Source organism: Podarcis tiliguerta, assembly GCF_965153285.1.
Source record: "Podarcis tiliguerta genome assembly, chromosome: 8".
Lineage (NCBI taxonomy): Eukaryota > Metazoa > Chordata > Lepidosauria > Squamata > Lacertidae > Podarcis > Podarcis tiliguerta.
This window is the reverse complement of record NC_139541.1, coordinates 5,208,086-5,227,188: the sequence shown is the minus strand read 5'-3', so window position 1 is coordinate 5,227,188 and position 19,103 is coordinate 5,208,086. Positions and strand designations below refer to the sequence as shown.

General features: G+C 43.9%; 2 protein-coding genes across 8 annotated transcripts in view; both read right to left on the bottom strand.

Moving 5' to 3' along the window:
* The window catches only part of SLC23A2 (solute carrier family 23 member 2), an 86,357-nt gene that overhangs the window by 20,780 nt on the left and 46,474 nt on the right, over positions 1-19,103 (bottom strand). For all 7 annotated transcript variants that reach the window (XM_083453973.1, XM_083453974.1, XM_083453975.1 and 4 more), the window contains 5 exons: positions 17,649-17,806; positions 13,425-13,513; positions 8,002-8,072; positions 6,606-6,787; positions 1,722-1,842 (listed from right to left, as the gene is read on the bottom strand). In XM_083453973.1, coding sequence (XP_083310099.1) covers positions 1,722-1,842; positions 6,606-6,787; positions 8,002-8,072; positions 13,425-13,513; positions 17,649-17,806 — 621 coding nt within the window. The remainder of the gene's footprint in view (positions 1-1,721; positions 1,843-6,605; positions 6,788-8,001; positions 8,073-13,424; positions 13,514-17,648; positions 17,807-19,103) is intronic.
* The window catches only part of LOC310683656 (maestro heat-like repeat family member 5), a 161,916-nt gene that overhangs the window by 135,244 nt on the left and 7,569 nt on the right, over positions 1-19,103 (bottom strand). The gene's annotated exons all lie outside the window — the stretch shown is intronic.

Here is a 19,103-nt window from a genome sequence, read left to right as displayed (position 1 = left end):
ACTGGAACACATTATACATGGGGCTGCCTCTGAAGATGGTTCAGAAACTTCAGCTGGTGCAGAATTCAGTGTCCAGGTTGCTCACTGGGGCAAGATGGTTTCAGAACATAAAGTCAATCTGGCCTAACTCCCCTGGCAGCCAATTAGTTTCCAGGCCCAATGCAAAGTGCTGATGTTGACCTATAAACAGCTCAGGACCGCAGTACCAAGGACCTTCATATGAACTAAACCAGGCCCTGTGATCATCAGCTGAGGCCCTTCTTTGTGTGCCTCCTCTGTGCAAAGTCTAGAGGGTGGCAACATGAGAATGGGCCTTTTCTGCGGTGGCTCCCCATTTGTGGAATGCTCTCCCCAGGAAGGCTCATCTGGTGCCTTCATTACAAATCTGCAGGCACTAGGCAAAAACATTCCTCTTCTCCCAGATTTTTCGCTAATTAAAGAATCATAGAATCATATAGTTGGAAGAGACCACAAGGGCCATCGAGTCCAACCCCCTGCCAAGCAGGAAACACCATCAGAGCACTCCTGACATATGGTTGTCAAGCCTCTGCTTAAAGACCTCCAAAGAAGGAGACTCCGCCACACTCCTTGGCAGCAAATTCTACTGTCGAACAGCTCTTACTGTCAGGAAGTTCTTCCTAATTTATGGTCTTTTGAGTAACTACTTGAAGATGCTGGGGATGGTCATGAGGAGATTTGGGGCAAGGTGCCATCAACATGCCAATGAAATTCAGCTCTTTTTCGCCATAAGACCTGAATCAGGAGAGGCCCCGTGGGCCCTGAACCACTTCCTGGCTGCAGTGATGGGATAGATGAGAGAAACTAAACTGAGCTTGAAACCCAGCAAGCCGGGACACTGTGGGTGATTGTTTCCCATTTCTGAGAAATCAGCCAGTTGCCTGCCCTGGGTGGGGTTGCACTTGCCCTAAAGAAGCAGATATGTGGCCTGGGGATGCTTCTGGATCCAGCTTTGTCGCTGGAAGCAGAGGTAACATCAGTTGCTTGAAGTCCCTTTTACTAGCTCCAACTCGCATGAGAAGCTGCAGCAATCCCTGGACCTGGTTAGCTGAATCACAACAGCTGCGACGTTGGTGACACTGAAGGCTGGATTACTGCAATGCGCTCTATATGGGGTTTTTCCTGAGCTTAGTCCAGAAACTGCAGTTAGCAACCACACTTACAGGAGTAGGATTTTGTCAGCATCTAACACCCGTGCTCAGAGTTCTACACTGGCTGCCAACTGGTTACTAGCCCAAGTTCAAGATGTTACTATTAGAATATAAAGCCATTATCATATTGGGACCAGTTTGCTTGATCACTTTGCCACATATGTACCCACTCAGCCACTTTTACAAGGGCCACATAATGTTCTCATCTTTTAGTGTCACAGTTCCGACACTCTGGAACTTCCTTTTTATTCCTGCCCTGTTTATGCAAGTCTACTGAGACATATAAAGTTGGCGTGTGCTTTAAACTGTAAATTTAGTTTACAATGAATATTTTTATCTGTTGGTTTTCTTCTTTCTGCTTTTTAAAAACTAGATTTTACTGTTGACTTTTATTCACATTTGAAATGCAAACTTTATATCCTTTGTAAATTGCTTGGAGATTTTATGCACAGTTAAGCAGTATATGAATTTTGTAAAATAAATAAAATTACACTAAAATAAACACCAGTAGACAGAACAATAAACACAGTGAAAGCTGAAGAAAGAACTTACAGGAAACATCTTAAAAAGCTGTAACCGGTATGCAGTCCATCCTTTTTTTGATTTATAGATGGGTAATGGGAACTTGACATTTCGGGCATACTGAGAAAACAAGAGCACTAGGAAAATAGTCCTAGAGAAGGGAGAGGAAGGAGAAAAGTTAATGAATCAATTGACTCTTCACTGAGGTAATAGTTAGCCAACAGAAGCAACTGCAGTTTCTAGCAGTTACTGCAGTGCTTATAATAGCAGAGATGGAAGGGATGCAAGGATCATCTAGTCCAATCCCCTGCAATGAAGGAATTGCAACTAATAATAATAATAATAATAATAATAATAATTTTTTTTAATTTGCATCAAGCCCTCCCCGGCCGAGACCGGGCTCAGAGCGGCTAACATCATAAAAACAACACAATAAGCATAAAAACAGACATCAATAAATTAAAATACATCTTAAAATTAATTCAAGCAAGTTAAAATCCGGGCAGGTAGCACTTATCAGGGTGGGATTGAGAGTGGTTAATAATTGCCCGGGCCAACTGTTTCCACCTGTGAGCGGGTTGGGGGCCTCCTTGGGGCTTGTTTAATACAAAGGAAAGTAAGTCAAACTGCATCCTGCCCAAAGGTCTTGCAGGCCCTGCGGAAAGAGGTCAAATCCCACAGGGCCCTGGTCTCTTGTGGGAAGCGTTTAAGTAGGCTAGGGTCATGGCCGAAAAGGCCCTGGCTCTAGTCAAGGCCAGTCTAATTTCCCTGCGGCCCGGGATCTCCAAGATGTTTTTGTTTGAAGACCGTAAGGTCCTCCGTGGGACATACCAGGAGAGGCAGTCCCACAGGTACGAGGGTCCTAGGCTGTGAAGGGCTTTAAAGGTCAAAGCCAGCCCCTTAAACCTGGCCCTGTACTCCACTGGGAGCCAGTGAATCTGGTAAAGCACTGGGTGAATGTGATCCCGTGGCAAGGACCCCATAAGGAGTCTCGCCACCGCATTCTGCACCTGCTGGAGTTTCTGGGTCAGTTTCAAGGGCAGCCCCACGTAGAGAACGAAAGAACCCCTGACAAGTGGCCACCCAACCATTGCTTAAAATCCTCCAAGGAGTCCACCACCTACTAAGAGAGTCTGTTCCACTGTCAAACAGCTCTTACTGTCATAAATTCCTTCCTCGTGCTTAGTCAGAATCTCCTTCCTTGCCACTTGAATCCAATGGCTTGCGTCCTATTTTCTGGAGCAGGAGAAAACTAACTTGGTCCACCTTCCTTGGGATACCACTTTAGATTTTTGAAGATGACTATCATATCACCTCTCAGTTTTATTGTAGTATATTTAAAACTACAGTAAAACTGCATATTTAAAGTACAGTAACTACTGCAGAAATATAATTGCATCATGGCAAAAGTTTTATTTTTAGTCAGAGAAAGTAAGGAATTAGCTTTTTAAAATGAAAAAGTTACTTAATGTTGCCATTTCTTTCTTTCTTTCTTTAATGAGCTTTATAAGCATAAGCTTAATTTAATTTGTTCTGCTCACAAGCTTTAAGAACTGAAATCCCACAGTGAATTTGCCTTTCCGCCTGCAAAACTTATGCCCCCTAGAACAGATGAAGTTTTGTCTGGGAGAGAAGCAAACTTACTACCGTGGGAGGCCGGCTTAGGCTTTAGCATGTTTTGAAGTCTTGCCGAAATCCACATTTTAGGAAGTGAAGCAAAACCAAAACCAACAACAACAACAACAACCCTGCCCAGTGCTGAAAATAAATCTAATCTTTGGTCTCCTCAAAGTTACGGGCCTGCAAAATGTCAGTAGGGTAGTTGGGAGATGAATGTTTTTTCTTTTAAGGTTAGGCAGCCAGGGCCTCTTTTTAAGCTCAGGGTCAAGATCTTCACTGTTTGGGGACCTGGAATTTCCCCTTATTTTTATTTTAAGTATTTACCGTATTTTTTGCTCTATAAGACTCACTTTTTCCCTCCTAAAAAGTTTGGGGAAATGTGTGTGCGTCTTATGGAGTGAATGCAGGTTGCGCAGCTATCCCAGAAGCCAGAACAGCAAAAGGGATCACTGCTTTCGCTGCACAGCAATCCCTCTTGTTGTTCTGTCTTCTGAGATTCAGAATATTTTCTTTTCTTGTTTTCCTCCTCCAAAAACTGGGTGCATCTTATGGTCTGGTGCGTCTTATAGAGCGAAAAATACGGTATATATTGCTTAATAGGGGGACAGGAGGGGCTAGACTGATATCTCATCCTCTATGCTTGTTTCTATAATGTGTTTTAAGCTGCATTAACACTGCCTGTAAGCTGCCTTGAGCTCAAGAAAGGCTCAATAAATCAATTAAATAAATGCATTGCTCAGGGGCCATGCTTCCTCACTTGGCTGCCACAGGATGTGAAACAATGGCCAAAGTAAGCAAACTTAAGGTCTAAATTGTTAGCCTCTGAAATAAAGCAGGCTTCCAATTACATAACCAAATCCTCAGAATGCACCTATCAACAAAATGTGTGTGCCATTATACATGTTCAGACTTCCTATGCTGGAAAGAAGGCTGTCTTTATGTTAAGTGCCAAACACAGCTTCGAGAAATGCTAATCCACTGAGAACACAGCTACAAATTCCTGAACAAACTTCCCTGAAATTCTAGGAGGGCAGGTTACATCCCAGTATATAAAAGAGTGAGGCCGAAATCACCTTTAACTCAAAAGGAAACAGACAAAGACCTTTGTTCTTCTCCTTCAGGCACAAAGATCTGAACTCTGCAGTGGCATCATTTGATACCACGACCTTCTGCTAAGCATGAATGAGTAAAAAAAAGAAAGCTTTCTTGTGCTGTTTTTTTTAAAATGTGAAAGCCTTAATGGTAGTTTTAAAATATGGCTTCTTTATGGAACAGCATTTGATCTAGTGCTGTCAAATTATTTATACAAAGTTCCTGGGGTGTTGTTGTTTTTTGGGGGGGTGCGCTTGTGTGAAGAGGGTTCACCAGCTTCTACTCTTTCATACACTTTTTTACACCTGTTCACAACTAACTATTCCCTCAATCTGCTGCTGATTCTGTGAACTGAAAAACCCACACAACTTGAAATGACTTCTTTATTACGCGGTCCTAGCCAAGGAGCTAAACCACAGAGCCTAGGGCTTGCCGATCAGAAGGTCGGCAGTTCAAATCCCCACGGCGGGGTGAGCTCCCGTTGCTCGGTCCCTGCTCCTGCCCACCTAGCAGTTCAAAAGCACATCAAAGTGCAAATAGATAAATAGGTACCGCTCTGGCGGGAAGGTAAACGGCGTTTCCGTGCGCTGCTCTGGTTCGCCAGAAGCGGCTTAGTCATGCCGGCCACATGACCCGGAAGCTGTATGCTGGCTCCCTTGGCCAGTAAAGCGAGATGAGCGCCGCAACCCCAGAGTCGTCTGCGACTGGGCCTAACGGTCGGGGGTCCCTTTACCTTTACCTCATACTGTCCTGAGAGGCGGGGGCTGGGATACCTGTTGCCAGAGCAACCAGGCTGCACCTCCTCATGCATCATTCCAATCCACACCTGCTATTAAGTGGGTCAGAGTCAGACTGCAGAGACAGGGTGAATTCAGGGCTGCCTTGCTTCCTATAACAGCATTGATTTAAGAGGTCTGTCTGTACCCCAAGAGTCAATAATCCACTTCACTTGAACCTGGCCCTTGAGCCAGGGCTTTAAAGGTAGGGCTGCTTTGGGTTGCTGATAATCTTGCCTGCGGTCCCTGGTAATTGATGTTCCAATTTGATGGCCAATTTGAAATTCCAACAGTTTTGTATGTTTTTAAACTTGATTGTAAGTTGCCTGGAGACTGCCTTGTGGTCAGGTGATAACACACATACACAAAAACATTATCAACAATTCTGGTAATATTTGAGTGATCAACTTGGAATGAAGACAGTTTTCCTAATAGTCACATTTACTCTGATTTCTTGGAATTTATTGCATTTTAGACATGGCCACTGAACCTAGAACTTACGGGAGGGGTAGAATATGCATGAAGATTGCAAGAGGAGTTAAGAATGATGTTCTGCTTCTGAACATATGAACATATGAATATGCCACAGTTCTGTGAGCAAAGTGTTAACACCAGGCCTCATAATCATTTTTTCTGTAATAGTAGTGGGATGCTGCTGAATTGGAAATGTACTGGGATCCAATGTAAATCCGGTCTTAAAGGATCTACATTGGCTCCCAGTACGTTTCTGAGCACAATTCAAAGTGTTGGTGCTGATCTTTAAACCCCTAAAAGGCTTTGGCCCTGTATACCTGAAGGAGTGTCTCCATCCCCATCATTCACTGAGATCCAGCTCCGAGGGCCTTCTGGCAGTTACCTCAATGCGAGAAGTGAGGTTACAGAAAATGAGGCAGAGGGCCTTCTTGGTAGTTGTGCCCACCCTGGCTAAACTTCATGGCCGAGTGAGGATTCAAACCCTGGTCTCCCAGTTCCCAGTCTGACACTACTACATTGTTAGCTGTTTTAGGCATCTGGAAAGCCAGAACACCATTGCTTAAGAAATACTTTAGAATACACCGTATTTTTCACTCTATAAGCCGCACTAGACCATAAGAAGCACCTAATTTTTGGAGGCGGAAAACAAGAAAAAAAATATTCTAAATCTCAGAAGCCAGAACAGCAAGAGGGATCACTGCGCAGCGAAAGCAGCGATCCCTCTTGCTGTTGACGCACACAAATTTCCCCTTGCTTTTTGGGAGGGAAAAAGTGAGTCTTATAGAGCAAAAAATACGGTAACTTAGAAGGATTCTCATTTCATAGATTCATCTTCATTTTAAGATAATGGCCTTTAGTACCCCCTAGGAGAGGCAATGATCAATAGTGACAGACATTGGCTGTTTTATACTGACAGCACTTCATCAACTGTTGAGGGACAAAGGATACTCACAGCATGGCTATGCCCCAGTGTTTGCCTGCTCTTTCTCCAGCGGCCTGGAAGCCAGAAAGCCCAATGAGAGCCACAGTTGGTGTAATCGTCAGAGGTCCAATGTATCTCAGGAGCGCTCCTGGCAGGCCCAGGAACCCAATCACCACTTCTATCAAAGATGACATAATAATAGCGCCTTGGATCTGAACACAGAGAAAAATAATAGAAATTTAGATTTTTAAAGAAATTCTATGCTTCTGAGGGTTTTTGTGTTTTTTTTCAATGGGTGGATGAACTGCAAGTCAAATAATTCAGTGACTAGGCAGAACTGGGCAATGGAATGTGTTATTCAGCTAGGTGCTTAAGCAGACGTTTTCTGGGCTAAAGAATATCTGAAGGTCAGAGGTATGTTCTGTGGTACCAACAGAAGTCGGTTCAGTAGCAAAGCTCCCAACTTCATCCACTTCCTCTTACCGCTTAAGCACACTGCTTGCTTTCAAAGCACAACGGGGGTCATTAGACCAGCCTGGCCGTTGTGTCCATAGCACATCACACTGTCATACAGGAAGACCTGGGTTCCAAGCTAACCTTTAAAGCTCTCAGATCGAACCGGCAAGGGCTGGTGGCGCCACGGAGGTGATGCTCTTAGCTCCTAGGGGCAGAGTGTATGATGCATTTGGTCACACGTGCTCTTTAGAAGCTGGCATAGAGCAGCGCTGTGGTCTCAGGAGACTGCCAGCCCCCCCTTGGCTGCAGGCCTCTTGGCAGGATGGAACTACGGTTTGAAGATGGGGAAGAGAGAGGGGATGTTTTTAAATTGAGGAATAACTGGCAGCCCAAAGCAATGGGATGGGAGAAAAGTTCCATGACACACATGTGAACTGGGAGTCTATTCTATTTTTTCCCCCTGTAGTGAGACAGCTCTCCTGGATTCTTATGGATATTTGCATCTAACGAATGATCATTAGAGGAGAAGGAGAAACCGAATAGCAAAACTACACATGGCTTTGGGGAAACTGGGCACTCCTTACAATTGTACCTGGCTTTCCAAAACAGAAACGCAATAAATGCGGATTAGCCTCATTGCAGAGCAGAGACAATCCAGTAATTTGTTAGGAGCTAATTGGTTATTTTGGCTATGACTGGTCAGATGAGCATATCACAAGATGCAGAATGCCAAACTCCCCTGACGTGGGAGCATGTCTCCATCAAGACCATAGTGCACCTCAAGTTGTTTTGGGGAGGGTGAGGGGGTTTCGCAGGCACAATTAACATACAGAAAAGATTAAAACCTGCATGTAACGAATGTGTAGAAAAAGTTACATGCAAAGAGAAGAACGAAAAAGGCAGCAGGGCATCTGGATGAAAAGAACCTACTGAAGTGAGGACACGGGACTGATTACATGGTGCAAGTTACCTCTCGTATCCTAGGGTACCAGATATGTTCCGTATGCAGCAGTTCTGTTGTTCCATTGGTAATCATTACAGCTTAGGAAGGCAAAAAGAAATATTTCGCATTACGGCAAAATAAAGCACAACGATTCCATGCACCCCAGCATTAAATTCTGTATGAAACAAGAAGGTGCCCAAGTCCAGAATTACAACACAAAGAGGATAGTCTGCTTCAGGCATCCCCCAACCTGCCCAACCTTTCTATGAAAATCTCCAAGAAAGACGACTGCAGAACTTTAGCAACTTGCTCTCTTGATACTGAACAATGATGCCCCCGAAGACCAGGTGTTGGGTAGTAAGACCAAGGCACAGTCATCACCTCCAGAATCTGCTTCTCAGTGATCAATTGGCATCTGACTGGCCATGGCTAGAAAGGCTGGCAGAGGCAACATTCATATGAGTTGCTCCTGAGGTTAGTACAGTGCTGAACCTCCTATTTCCTTCTACAGCTTTAATCCAACTGTTTGGCCATTCTATAATGAATGAACAGAATCTACCACCACCAATCTGCCCCACCCCCCAGTACTTCTTATGGACATCATTTTATAGTTTGCTTTTCAAAAACCACCCCGTCGTTTATTTGTTCCCTCACATAATTTGTAAATCATTCATTCTGTATTTAGGCTGTGTTCTAGATGAATTCATTCCTCAAGGGCTAATCTCTAATGCCAGTTTCAAGACTGTTGAAACTAGGAATGGACAAGTAACCAGAGTTGGCACAAAAGGAGGCAAAGGTCCACTTAAGAGCTGCAGAGGTGCAGACAAAGTGACTTTTGCATATTATTTCTCCAGATCTGTCGCCTGTTAATTGGGATGGCTAGACTGCAATAGCAGCTCCTGTCTGACGCCTCATGAAGGTTAGAAGTGGTCAAGGAAGAAAGAACAAAGATTCTTTTCATAAACAAAATGTTCTATATTTATGATTCCTAATTTCCATACAGTAGCTCTTCCCTGAGGCACGCAGAATGTAGCCATCCTGATCTATTAGAGCTGCAGTCAGGCTATTTGACCTAAAATCCTGCAATTAGGACACAAGAATATATGCTCAGTGTCATTGATGCCCAGCGGGGCCTGAGCTTCTACACAAAAACAGATTCTGTAACCAGAAAACCAAAGCAGCACAATTATTGTGCAAACAAAATTGAAAGCATATTATTTTGTACACTTGTTTTGAGATTATTATTTTAGAATTTGGAAGTGTTTGCCTTTTTATTGCCATTCATTTGGAAAAGAGGATTTGCAGGACTACGAAGGAACTACGACTTCAGCTGAGCAGCGTATGGACATGTGTCTCCTGAAGCTGCAAATCAGTAGCCAGGCAAGGCGAGTCAATCAGGGAAACAGAGGCAACACTCCCCACCCCAAAATATCATATTCGCATTGAATATTTGTGAATTACCAAACTTGGTGAATATGCCAACCTCTCTTGCAGCTGCAGATACAGTTGAAAGTATGCTTCTTGTTCCACTAAATTCACTCAACACAAAAATCACTCTTGTAGAATAAGGACCCTGAATCCTGGTGAATGTATGTATCACACACTGTATTTTTGAGATTTTTAACTACTGGTGGTAACAATGCCCCTCCCTCTGGCTCCTCTGCATGTCACAGGACCTCCTACCATACTGCCAAACTGCTTCCTACAATGTCAAGTAGAGTGAGTTCAAATCTCAGTTCAACCATGGACTTATAGAGCTGACCTTAGACCTCTCAGCCTTAATTGCTCACTGCAACATGGGAACAATAATGGCTTTTCATGAATGCTTGTTGTTTGGAAGATGAGGTAAGAACTCTTTGCAAGCTTTGGAACTAATGATAGGCCACCATCTCAAAAAAGATTCCACATAATCTTTTTAGATATCTGTTTAGGCTTTCCTGGGAACCCAGCATATATTTTAATTCCCAAAGGTGCTTCAAAGCAAAGTTGCCCTGAGTCATCTGGGCTTGGTCAATCTGTAGCAGAGTGCTTTCCTATTCTGCTTCCTTGCTGGGCTGTGCCACATTCAGCAAGGAAAAACAAAAACCTATGTAATCACTGGACCAGTTTCCAGTTTGGGACTTGTAGGGTCTCTCTAACCATTCCAAAAATGGTTTCTGCTTTCAAATGCTCAGGAAAAGAACCTGTAGCCCCTTCAGAAAAGGCAAGCAATCAGCTAAGAATGTGGACACTGCTGCTACTCTCTTTCTTCATAGGACAGTTGTTTCTCATCAAGTGCAATATTAGCGTTGGCTGCACTGTAGTCTTAAGTAACAGATCTGGCCCTGGCCTCTAGTCATGTAAACATGCCAATTATTTCCAAAAGTACTTTGTGCTATTTTATACTTGTTTGCCCTGTTAAGACCTGTCAGAAAGAATATACGTAGGAGAATGAACACACACACAAACACACATAGACACACACACACCCCAGCATCACAAAAAATTATCATGTTCTAGTTTCCTTAGACTTGCCAATGTAGTCAAGACACTGTGGCTCCAAATAATGCCATAAATATGTTGTATAAGCAAGGCAGGAATAATAAAAAAAAAGGGTTTTCAGGGTAGAAATCAGGCTCATTCTTTAGTGTTTGCTGTGAATAAACAATGGTTTACCATAACCATGGAACCAAAAACAATGGTTTAGCATTAGAAGGACAAACTGAAACACACCACCTCCTCCTCTGGCGTGGCCATGTGGAGTTTGGGTTCTACTACTCTTTTTTAGACAAACCACAGCTTGTTTGTGACATCTAGACCAGGACAAACTGCAGTTATGCTCAACTATAGTTAGTAGAAAAAGCCAAGTTCAAAATGTACTTTTTGAGGCTAGTTTCTTTTCACAAACACACACGGGGGGGGAGAGGATGGTGAGGGGATGAGGGTCACTGCACAGGAACCAGAGGAGCAGGACCCATCACCACAGCCAGAGGGGCCCCCCGTCTCCACGAACATGTCAGACTCTGAGGCATAGAGAGCAGTGCCATGTATGCTCTAGTAATAATAATAATTATTGTTTATACCCTGCCCTCCCCAGCCAGAGCTGGGCTCAGGGTGGCTAACACCAGTAAAATTACAGTAAAAACATAATGGGGGGGGGGGGGGACCAATTTAAAATACAGGTTAAAATGCAATTTAAATTGCAGCCTCATTTTAAAAGTAGCCCATAGATCAAAGCCATAAGGGGTGGGAAATATAAGGGTCAGACTGAGTCCAAATCAAAGGCCAGGCGGAACAGCTCTGTCTTGGCCCTGCAGAAAGATGCCAAGTCCTGCAGGGCCCTAGTTTCTTGTGACAGAGCATTCCACTAACTTGGGGCCAGTAATGAAAAGGCCCTGGCCCTAGTTGAGACCAATCTACCCACCTTGCGACTTGGGAACTCCAAAATGTTGTCATTTGTGGACCTTAAGATCCTCCGCGGGGCATACCAGGAGAGGCGGTCCTGTAGGTACATGGGTCTCTAGGAGGCTGAGGCAGGCTAGACCCTCCAGCCCAGCTCACTAGAGCTGACCTAGGAGGAGGTGTGTCAGTGGATTAGGCTCAGGACAGGTGAGGGTCACCTGCCTTATCAAGCCCAGATGCTGCGATCAAGATTCAAGGGATAAAAAAGAAGCAGAGCTGAGGTGCTGTGTCTGCTCAACTTCTCATGTTGAATGACCACAGCTTGGTTGTCCTAAGAGCTTCACAGGACTGAACCCCTTGGATCGGCTGCAGAGGCAGAGGCAGAGACCTGGCCTGACTGTTGGACTATGGACTTGGCTTTCAGTATTGAACATGGACAGTGTTTCCTGACCCGTTGGGACTACTAACATTTGCCCTTGGGACTGTATACACCAGCAGGACTGGTGGCTAGGGGTTCAGGACACATGAAGAGAGAAGAGCAGAGACAGATACGTCAACATATTTTCAGAATGCTTGGGAAGACCCACAGGAGGAGATTTAGGCAGCTGTGTAAAACAGGTCATACATACACCATTATACTTAAGTATATAAAAGGATACAGGCACCTCCCCAATTGTGTGCGTTTGGCATGCATATGACCATGCACATGTGTGCCATTTTCGGCACTGGAAAGGGGTCAGGGTGGGGGCAGAACTCCCCCATGCAAATGGGGAGGGAGTTGCATGTTCACAAGAGGAGCCCTGCTGGATCATTCCATGCCAATTCCCATAGTAGCCAATTGAATTCAACATTAGTAACATAAGAAGAGCCTGGTGAATCAAGCCAATGCCCCATCTAGTCCAACATCCTGTTCTTACAGTGGCCAACCAGATGCCCATGGGAAACCAGCAAGCAGGATTTGGGCACAAGAGGATTCAAGCACAAGAGCAATCTCCCCTCTGGTGGTTTCCAGCAACTGGTAAAAGAAGCCCATATGAGATGAAGGCAACATTCCTCTCCCACTATTACATCTAGGCACTGAAGTCCCTGAAGATGCAGGATCCATACAGCCATCACTACTAGCAGCCCACACTTTTTTTTTTAGTTGTTTAATGAGTGTACTTGTTGTTGTTGTTGTTGCTTAGTCGTTTAGTCGTGTCCAACTCTTCATGACCAGAGCACGCCAGGCACTCCTGTCTTCCACTGCCTCCCGCAGTTTGGTCAGACTCATGTTTGTAGCTTCAAGAACACTGTCCCACCATCTCGTCCTCTGTCGTCCCCTTCTCCTTGTGCCCTCCATCTTTCCCAACATCAGGGTCTTTTCCAGGGAATCTTCGCTTCTCATGAGATGGCCAAAATATTGGAGCCTCAGCTTCAGAATCTGTCCTTCCAGTGAGCACTCAGGGCTGATTTCCTTCAGAATGGAGAGGTTTGATCTTCTTGCAGTCTACGGGACTCTCAAAAGTCTCCTCCAGCATCATAATTCAAAAGCATCAATTCTTCGGCGATCAGCCTTCTTTATGGTCCAGCTCTCACTTCCATACATCACTACTGGGAAAACCATAGCTTTGACTATACGGGCCTTTGTTGGCAAGGTGATGTGTACTAGTGTGAGACAAATTCTGGTACCTCTCTTGAGTGGCTGGGGAAACCCAGGCCAGATGGTGTGTGTGTGTGTGTAACAACAACAACAGACCAAAAGCTTTGGCTAAAACATGTTAGACAGTCTTCACATAGTAAGTAACCAGCTTGAAACCGACCTCTTCTCACTCACCTGCTAGAGTCAAGCCCAAACTGGCATGCTAGAGTAACCTGGAAAGCTTATGTGAAGCCCAGTTTGGCGTGCAAATCCCTGGGGAGAGGCTATGGAATTTGCTGCATTTATCTGGGTATTTTCAAAATTCAATATGGTTTCTACTCTTTAGACAATGTGATCTCCCAGATTAAATCTGCATTGAGACAACTTTCCTCTGTTTCATCTCCCACTCTGAACTACCTGAAAGATTAAGATGGAAATCGCTTTTTCTTACCTGTGTTGTTGCATCTCCATTTGTCCAAAGAGAGAATAGCTCTGGCAGGAGCCAAGAATGCAAAAGCGCTGGCTTGGAACAAAGGTAACCTGAAAGAAAGAAAAAGAGAAAAAGGAGACACCTCAAACTTTTTGTGCAGTGTCATAACTTCCATGCAGATTTTTTTTCAAAGGAAAAGAAGAATCAGAAGAAGTCCTTCTTGGATGTGTTAGTATGCATTTGACCAGATTACACAAAATGTTGACTTAAATACCAATAAGATAAATGAGGGTGAGGAAGGAGTCCACATCCCAGCTTATCTGTGGACTATTTGGGAGGCTTTTGACAAGCCACAGCCAGTGTTATATTATCCCATCAGCAAAATGGCAATATTAGAGTGATCTCTCTCATGAAAGAGACAGGTAAGTAGTATTTTTTAATACAATCCACTCCTGCGAGTTTTTTTTCTAGAAAGTGGCATGAACAGTTTAATAAATAATTTCCCCATACTGTAGTCATGTATTGATTATGCAGTAGAATTCAAAGTCCTAAATGCTCAGGCTCTGCCTAGTTCAGAGGTCAGAGAAAACTGCACCAGTTGGTCCAGCAGGGCTCCTTTACATGAGCTCCAAGATCCAGATAAAAGGCAGTCTCAATACAGTGGTGCCCCGCAGGACGAATGCCTCGCAAGACGGAAAACCCGCAAGACGAAAGGGTTTTCCGTTTTCAGAGGCGCTTCGCAAGACGAATTTCCCTATGGGCTTGCTTCGCAAGACGAAAATGACGAAAATTTTTGAGGGTTTTTTTCCGCTCCCCAACCCCTTTCTCTAAAGCGCTAAGTTGCTAATAGCCTTTTAGCAGCTAAACCGCTAATCCCTTAAGCCTTTAATAGCCGTTAATAGCCCTTAAACTGCCAATAGCGCTAATAGCGCTAATCCGCTAATGGGCTTGCTTCGCAAGACGAAAAAACCACAAGACGAAAAGACTCGCGGAACGGATTCTTTTCGTCTTACGAGGCACCACTGTAATTGTTTCAAAATTGCTCGTTGTGGTGCTGATCACATGAAGGTTGCATATTCAATCCCTGTAAGGGACAGCTGCATATTCCTGCATTGCAGGGGGGTTGGATTAATGATCCCAGTATCCCTTCCAACTCTATGATTCTATTCATTTTTAATGTCCCTACCCACCCAAGTCCTTATAGTGTGAGGTAAGTTAGAAATCTCTTCCCCATGCCCTAGGAAGAAACAGGTTCTAGACCTAGGAGCCAACTCTTAAGGGCCATAGGGGCTTTGGCCCCCGCAAAGTTGATGGGCATTCCCCTTCAAATGCTGTGTGTGCACTGCGTTATGTGATCAATTATGCGAGGGGGGCATTACCTTATCTGGGCCCCCACAATATTTTATTCAAGTTGGCATGGAACCCCTGGTTCTAGAGCAGAATAGGGGGGGTTGGGGGGAGAGCTACAAGGGGGGGGGAGAGGAATAGCCAAAAGATTCCCATCCCGTTCTGCTGATAGAAGCCTTACCATCATCTGAGTGACACTGTTGATACAACCCAATGTATTTCTGACCACACAGAGGTGCTGTGACAACATATTAAAACTTTGTGAAGTGTAATATCTGTATTATACAAGATATTTTGGCAGAATGTCATTATTTATAAAGTGCACATAAACAACTCAAATTTGCACAGGCAATAAGCCGTGGCCTTTGCTTTTTTACAGCAACCCACACAACTATCCATATCAATCAAGTAAGGTGAATGCTGGAAGAAACACAAAGGAATATTCGCCTGATTTATAACATGAGCAAAAACTGAACACTCTTTTTGTAACAGCAGAGAGGTACGCTGGGCGAATGACTCAATATCACGGGGATTTTGTTGGCTCTTGTGCTCTGCCCCTGGTTGTTGCTCTTCTCCTTCACGTACACATTAGCCTTTCAAAAGCCCTCTAATTAAGTGTAGGCAATTAAATACATTCTTCAAAAGTTAGATCACTGAGTGTTTAGAATTTAGTTCCAGAAAGGCTTTCTTTCTTCTCTGTGGGGTAAAAATAAGAATCAGTCCATGTCTAAACATACCTAAATCAAATTGCATTTAAGCCATGAGTTCACTTTTTATGGTGATTAAGGACTGATCTTTTTAGCATCTTACAGAATCTGTGACTTCTTATTCTGAGCAAATTTATTTAGGACATGTGAGACATATCAGACTTAACAAGTGCATTTCTTGCTTCTCAAATAGTTCAGCCACAATAACCCCTTTGTCAAAAGTCTGTCAGTTAGCATGCAGCAAATACTTTCAAGTATAACAGGGGTGGGGTGGAAGGAATTAGTGCTACTTTGTTACAGGTTTTGTTACAATCAAACAGTATATACGCTTTGTTAATTAACAAACATAAAACATTCAAAAAATTAGGTTCACAGAGAATCCAAAAGGTTTAAGAGAAAATCTGGAGATACTGTGACAGACTATTTTAAAGGCTGGAGCGTACAAACAATCTTGTATCTGTTCACTTATGTTCTACTAATGCACATTTAGAGTTCATCCAGGTGGCAAGAGCAATAATGAAGATGTTTAACAGTCTTTTAGATGAACCTATGCTGGTGTAAATAACTTGGATTCCTAAAATCAGAAGTAATAGCCAGAAACCATTAAAGTATTTTTGTACCAGTGGAATTTGAGCTTGCAAAATACAGAAAAGTTTGACTTAAAGAGAAAGGGGAAGATTAAAGGACTGTAGTCTGGTACAGAAGTACCATTCTCAAATTTCCTGTTCACGCTTAGGAAACCAGCTGTGTGGTGTAGATTCTTACACTCCCTCCATCTCACTTCCCCAGTCTGCTTTCATCACGATGCAGTGTGCCAGTACTAACCATGCTTAGCACTGATTTTTGCAGGGAGAAAACCAGAAGTGAGAGCTCTGTCTTCTAGTGCTCATTTTTAGAAAGGTTTTTACATATGGTTGCCTTAGCCTTTGGGCTTCCTCTGCTCAGGGAAGAACTACTTTTAAGGTTTGTCAGAATTATAGGGCAGGGCAGTTCACAGGGAGGAGCAAGATTTCCTTTCTGGGAACTATAGCATCAAGTCTTGGAAGAAATAGCAGGAACATTCTGAGCAAGTCAGGAAAAAACAAAGGACAAAAAGTGTCTCTCTCCCCCCCCCCCCCTAGATTGGCACAACTGATATCTTTCTGTGGATCACTTGACATGAAACTAGATCGTATCTACTTTCAAGAAACTTGAAATTGTATTGCCCAGGGCTTGAGGTTTTTCTTTGGGAAGATTCTCTTCAATCATCTTCGTTTATTTAAACAGTCTTAACTGAACTCTCCTACTGAGCTGCTGCTATCTTACCACCCAATATTCTATTTCATATGTAAATTATGCCAAATACCTTGTTTTTGAGGGAAAGACTCCAAGACTTGATATTACTTGGAAGAACAGGTGCCATGGAAGGAGATAACAAGAGCCTAATACAATGAATTGTTGATATTATTTTAAATTTTTGTTACATTTAGGATAAATATATAGAAAGAAGTACTGGAGCAGAATTCCCTGCTACCACAAGGGATATTTTTGAGGGGTGTGGGAGTTAAACGTATATTTTTGGAAAGGCACAGAGAGCAAAACTACCCACAAAACAGTGCATGCTCTCCACAACCATACTTGTATCAACTAGTTTATCCCCTCAATGCTTACAGTGAGCTGGAATCACCCCCAGTTAGCAAGGCAGAGAAGTGAATTTTAGACTGAGAAGAGGTCGGTTGCTGTTGCTTTTGGTCCCCATTTTGGATAGCTAATGTGCCACAAATGCACACAGCTGGACGAGGGCCCTTTGCCCTGGTTGAGAGGCAAAGTGCATATTTGCAAGCAGAAGGCTCCATGCTCTATCGTTAGTAGCATCTCTCGGGAAATGACCAGAAGGATGGGAAGGGCCTCTAGCGGAGTTTTTTCAGAGAAAACCAGTAGACCAACCATCTCACTTGGCATAAGGCAGGTTCACATGATTCAGATATTTGAAATATCAGTCATGCTTTTTTAAAAAACGTTTCAATAGCTAATTATTGTTTTAATAAGTTAACATGTATACTCAGGCGGGCTATTTATTTCTGACCTACTTTTTTATTTAAGCTGCACTAATTCTTGAATCACTGGCCAAAGTTGAACTAGTTGATTGGGATAGGGAGAGGTGTACCTCTAAACAGTTAACAGGCAGTCAAATATCATCCTCTTAACTTACCTGCACCCAAACGTTGTTTGCAGCAAAGTTGTGATTCCAACACAGAAGAATATGGTCCCAATCAGCTGGCTAGTAGCCCACTGGTCAAATCCAACACACATGGCATCTGCTAGCAAGAAGGGCACTGCTATAGTGCCACTGAAACACGTCAGGTAATGCTGCAAATACAGAGGGTTATTTTATTTACAAACATGATATATGATTGCCTTCAGTTTGTTTCCACCATTACCATTAGCTAAAGAGCGTATTTTTCAAGCGCAATATATTTCCAAATTGCTTCCGAACAGCCATCAATTAACACCTGCTTAAGGATAAGCAATTTCTAAAAGCAGGACTCAACTGTGAAGACACACGCCGTCTGGCAAGACCAAAGCAGAAGTGGAGCACAAAGTAAAGTAGAAGCGAGAAGACCACAAACAATGCAATAGGTTGTTAAATGCCATCTGGAGAGCACAGCATCACCACTCCCTAAGGAATTAAGTCTCGATGCAGAACTTCACTTGGGATAGATTCCTGCCAAGGGTTAGGAAATGCCAGTGTAAAATAAAATCAGCAGGTATATATTATACTACCAAGAAACCTTACTGAAAAGTATTGTTTTCTGTAGTGTGGATATGGTAAACACTGGGGAGCAGTGGTGTAGCGTGGGGGGTGCAGGGGGGGCCGGCCGCACCGGGCGCAACATCTGGGGGGGGGGGCGCTCGCATTCGCAGCTCTCTGCCCCTACCCGGCTCACTCACTCTCTCACTGCAGTGCTGGCTGTGCGAATCCGATCCAGCCGCCGGGTCGCTGCCCACTGTGGAGGGGAGGGTGCCAGGCGTGCAGTGCGGTGCGGAGAGAGAGCAAGGGACTGTCTGGGGGTGGGACAGTGCGGGGGGGGGGCGCAAATTACTTGCCTTGCCCCGGGTGCTGACAACCCACGCTACGCCACTGCTGGGGAGGGAGCCATAGCTCAGTTGTAAAGTGCCTGCTCTGCATGCAGAAGGATCAGCCGCTGGCATCTCAGGTAGCTGCATTGACAGGAACTGTCCAAGACCCTGGAGAGCTGCTGACAGTCTATGAAGACTAAGAGACTGGTTTTGTATAATGACTTGGAGCAGAACCACTGCACAGAAACTATGGAAACCTCACTCTCCAAGTGTCCCTATTTTCCAGGGATGTCCCTGATTTAGAGATGCCATCCCGGTTTCTGAATTGATCCCAGAACGCCCCACTTTTCCTTAGGATGCCCCTATTTTCATTGGAGAAATGTTGGAGGGCATGGAGTTATCCAACCCCCAAGCCGTCTGAAGGCAATCCTCTATAGGGAAGTTCTTTAAATGTTGAATGATTTATTCTGTTTTTGTACATGTTGGAAGCTGCCCAGAGTGCTGGGGTAACCCAATAAGATGTCTGGGGTATAAATAGTAAAATTATCATTATGGAATGGGACGTCCCTATATTCATCAGAGTAAT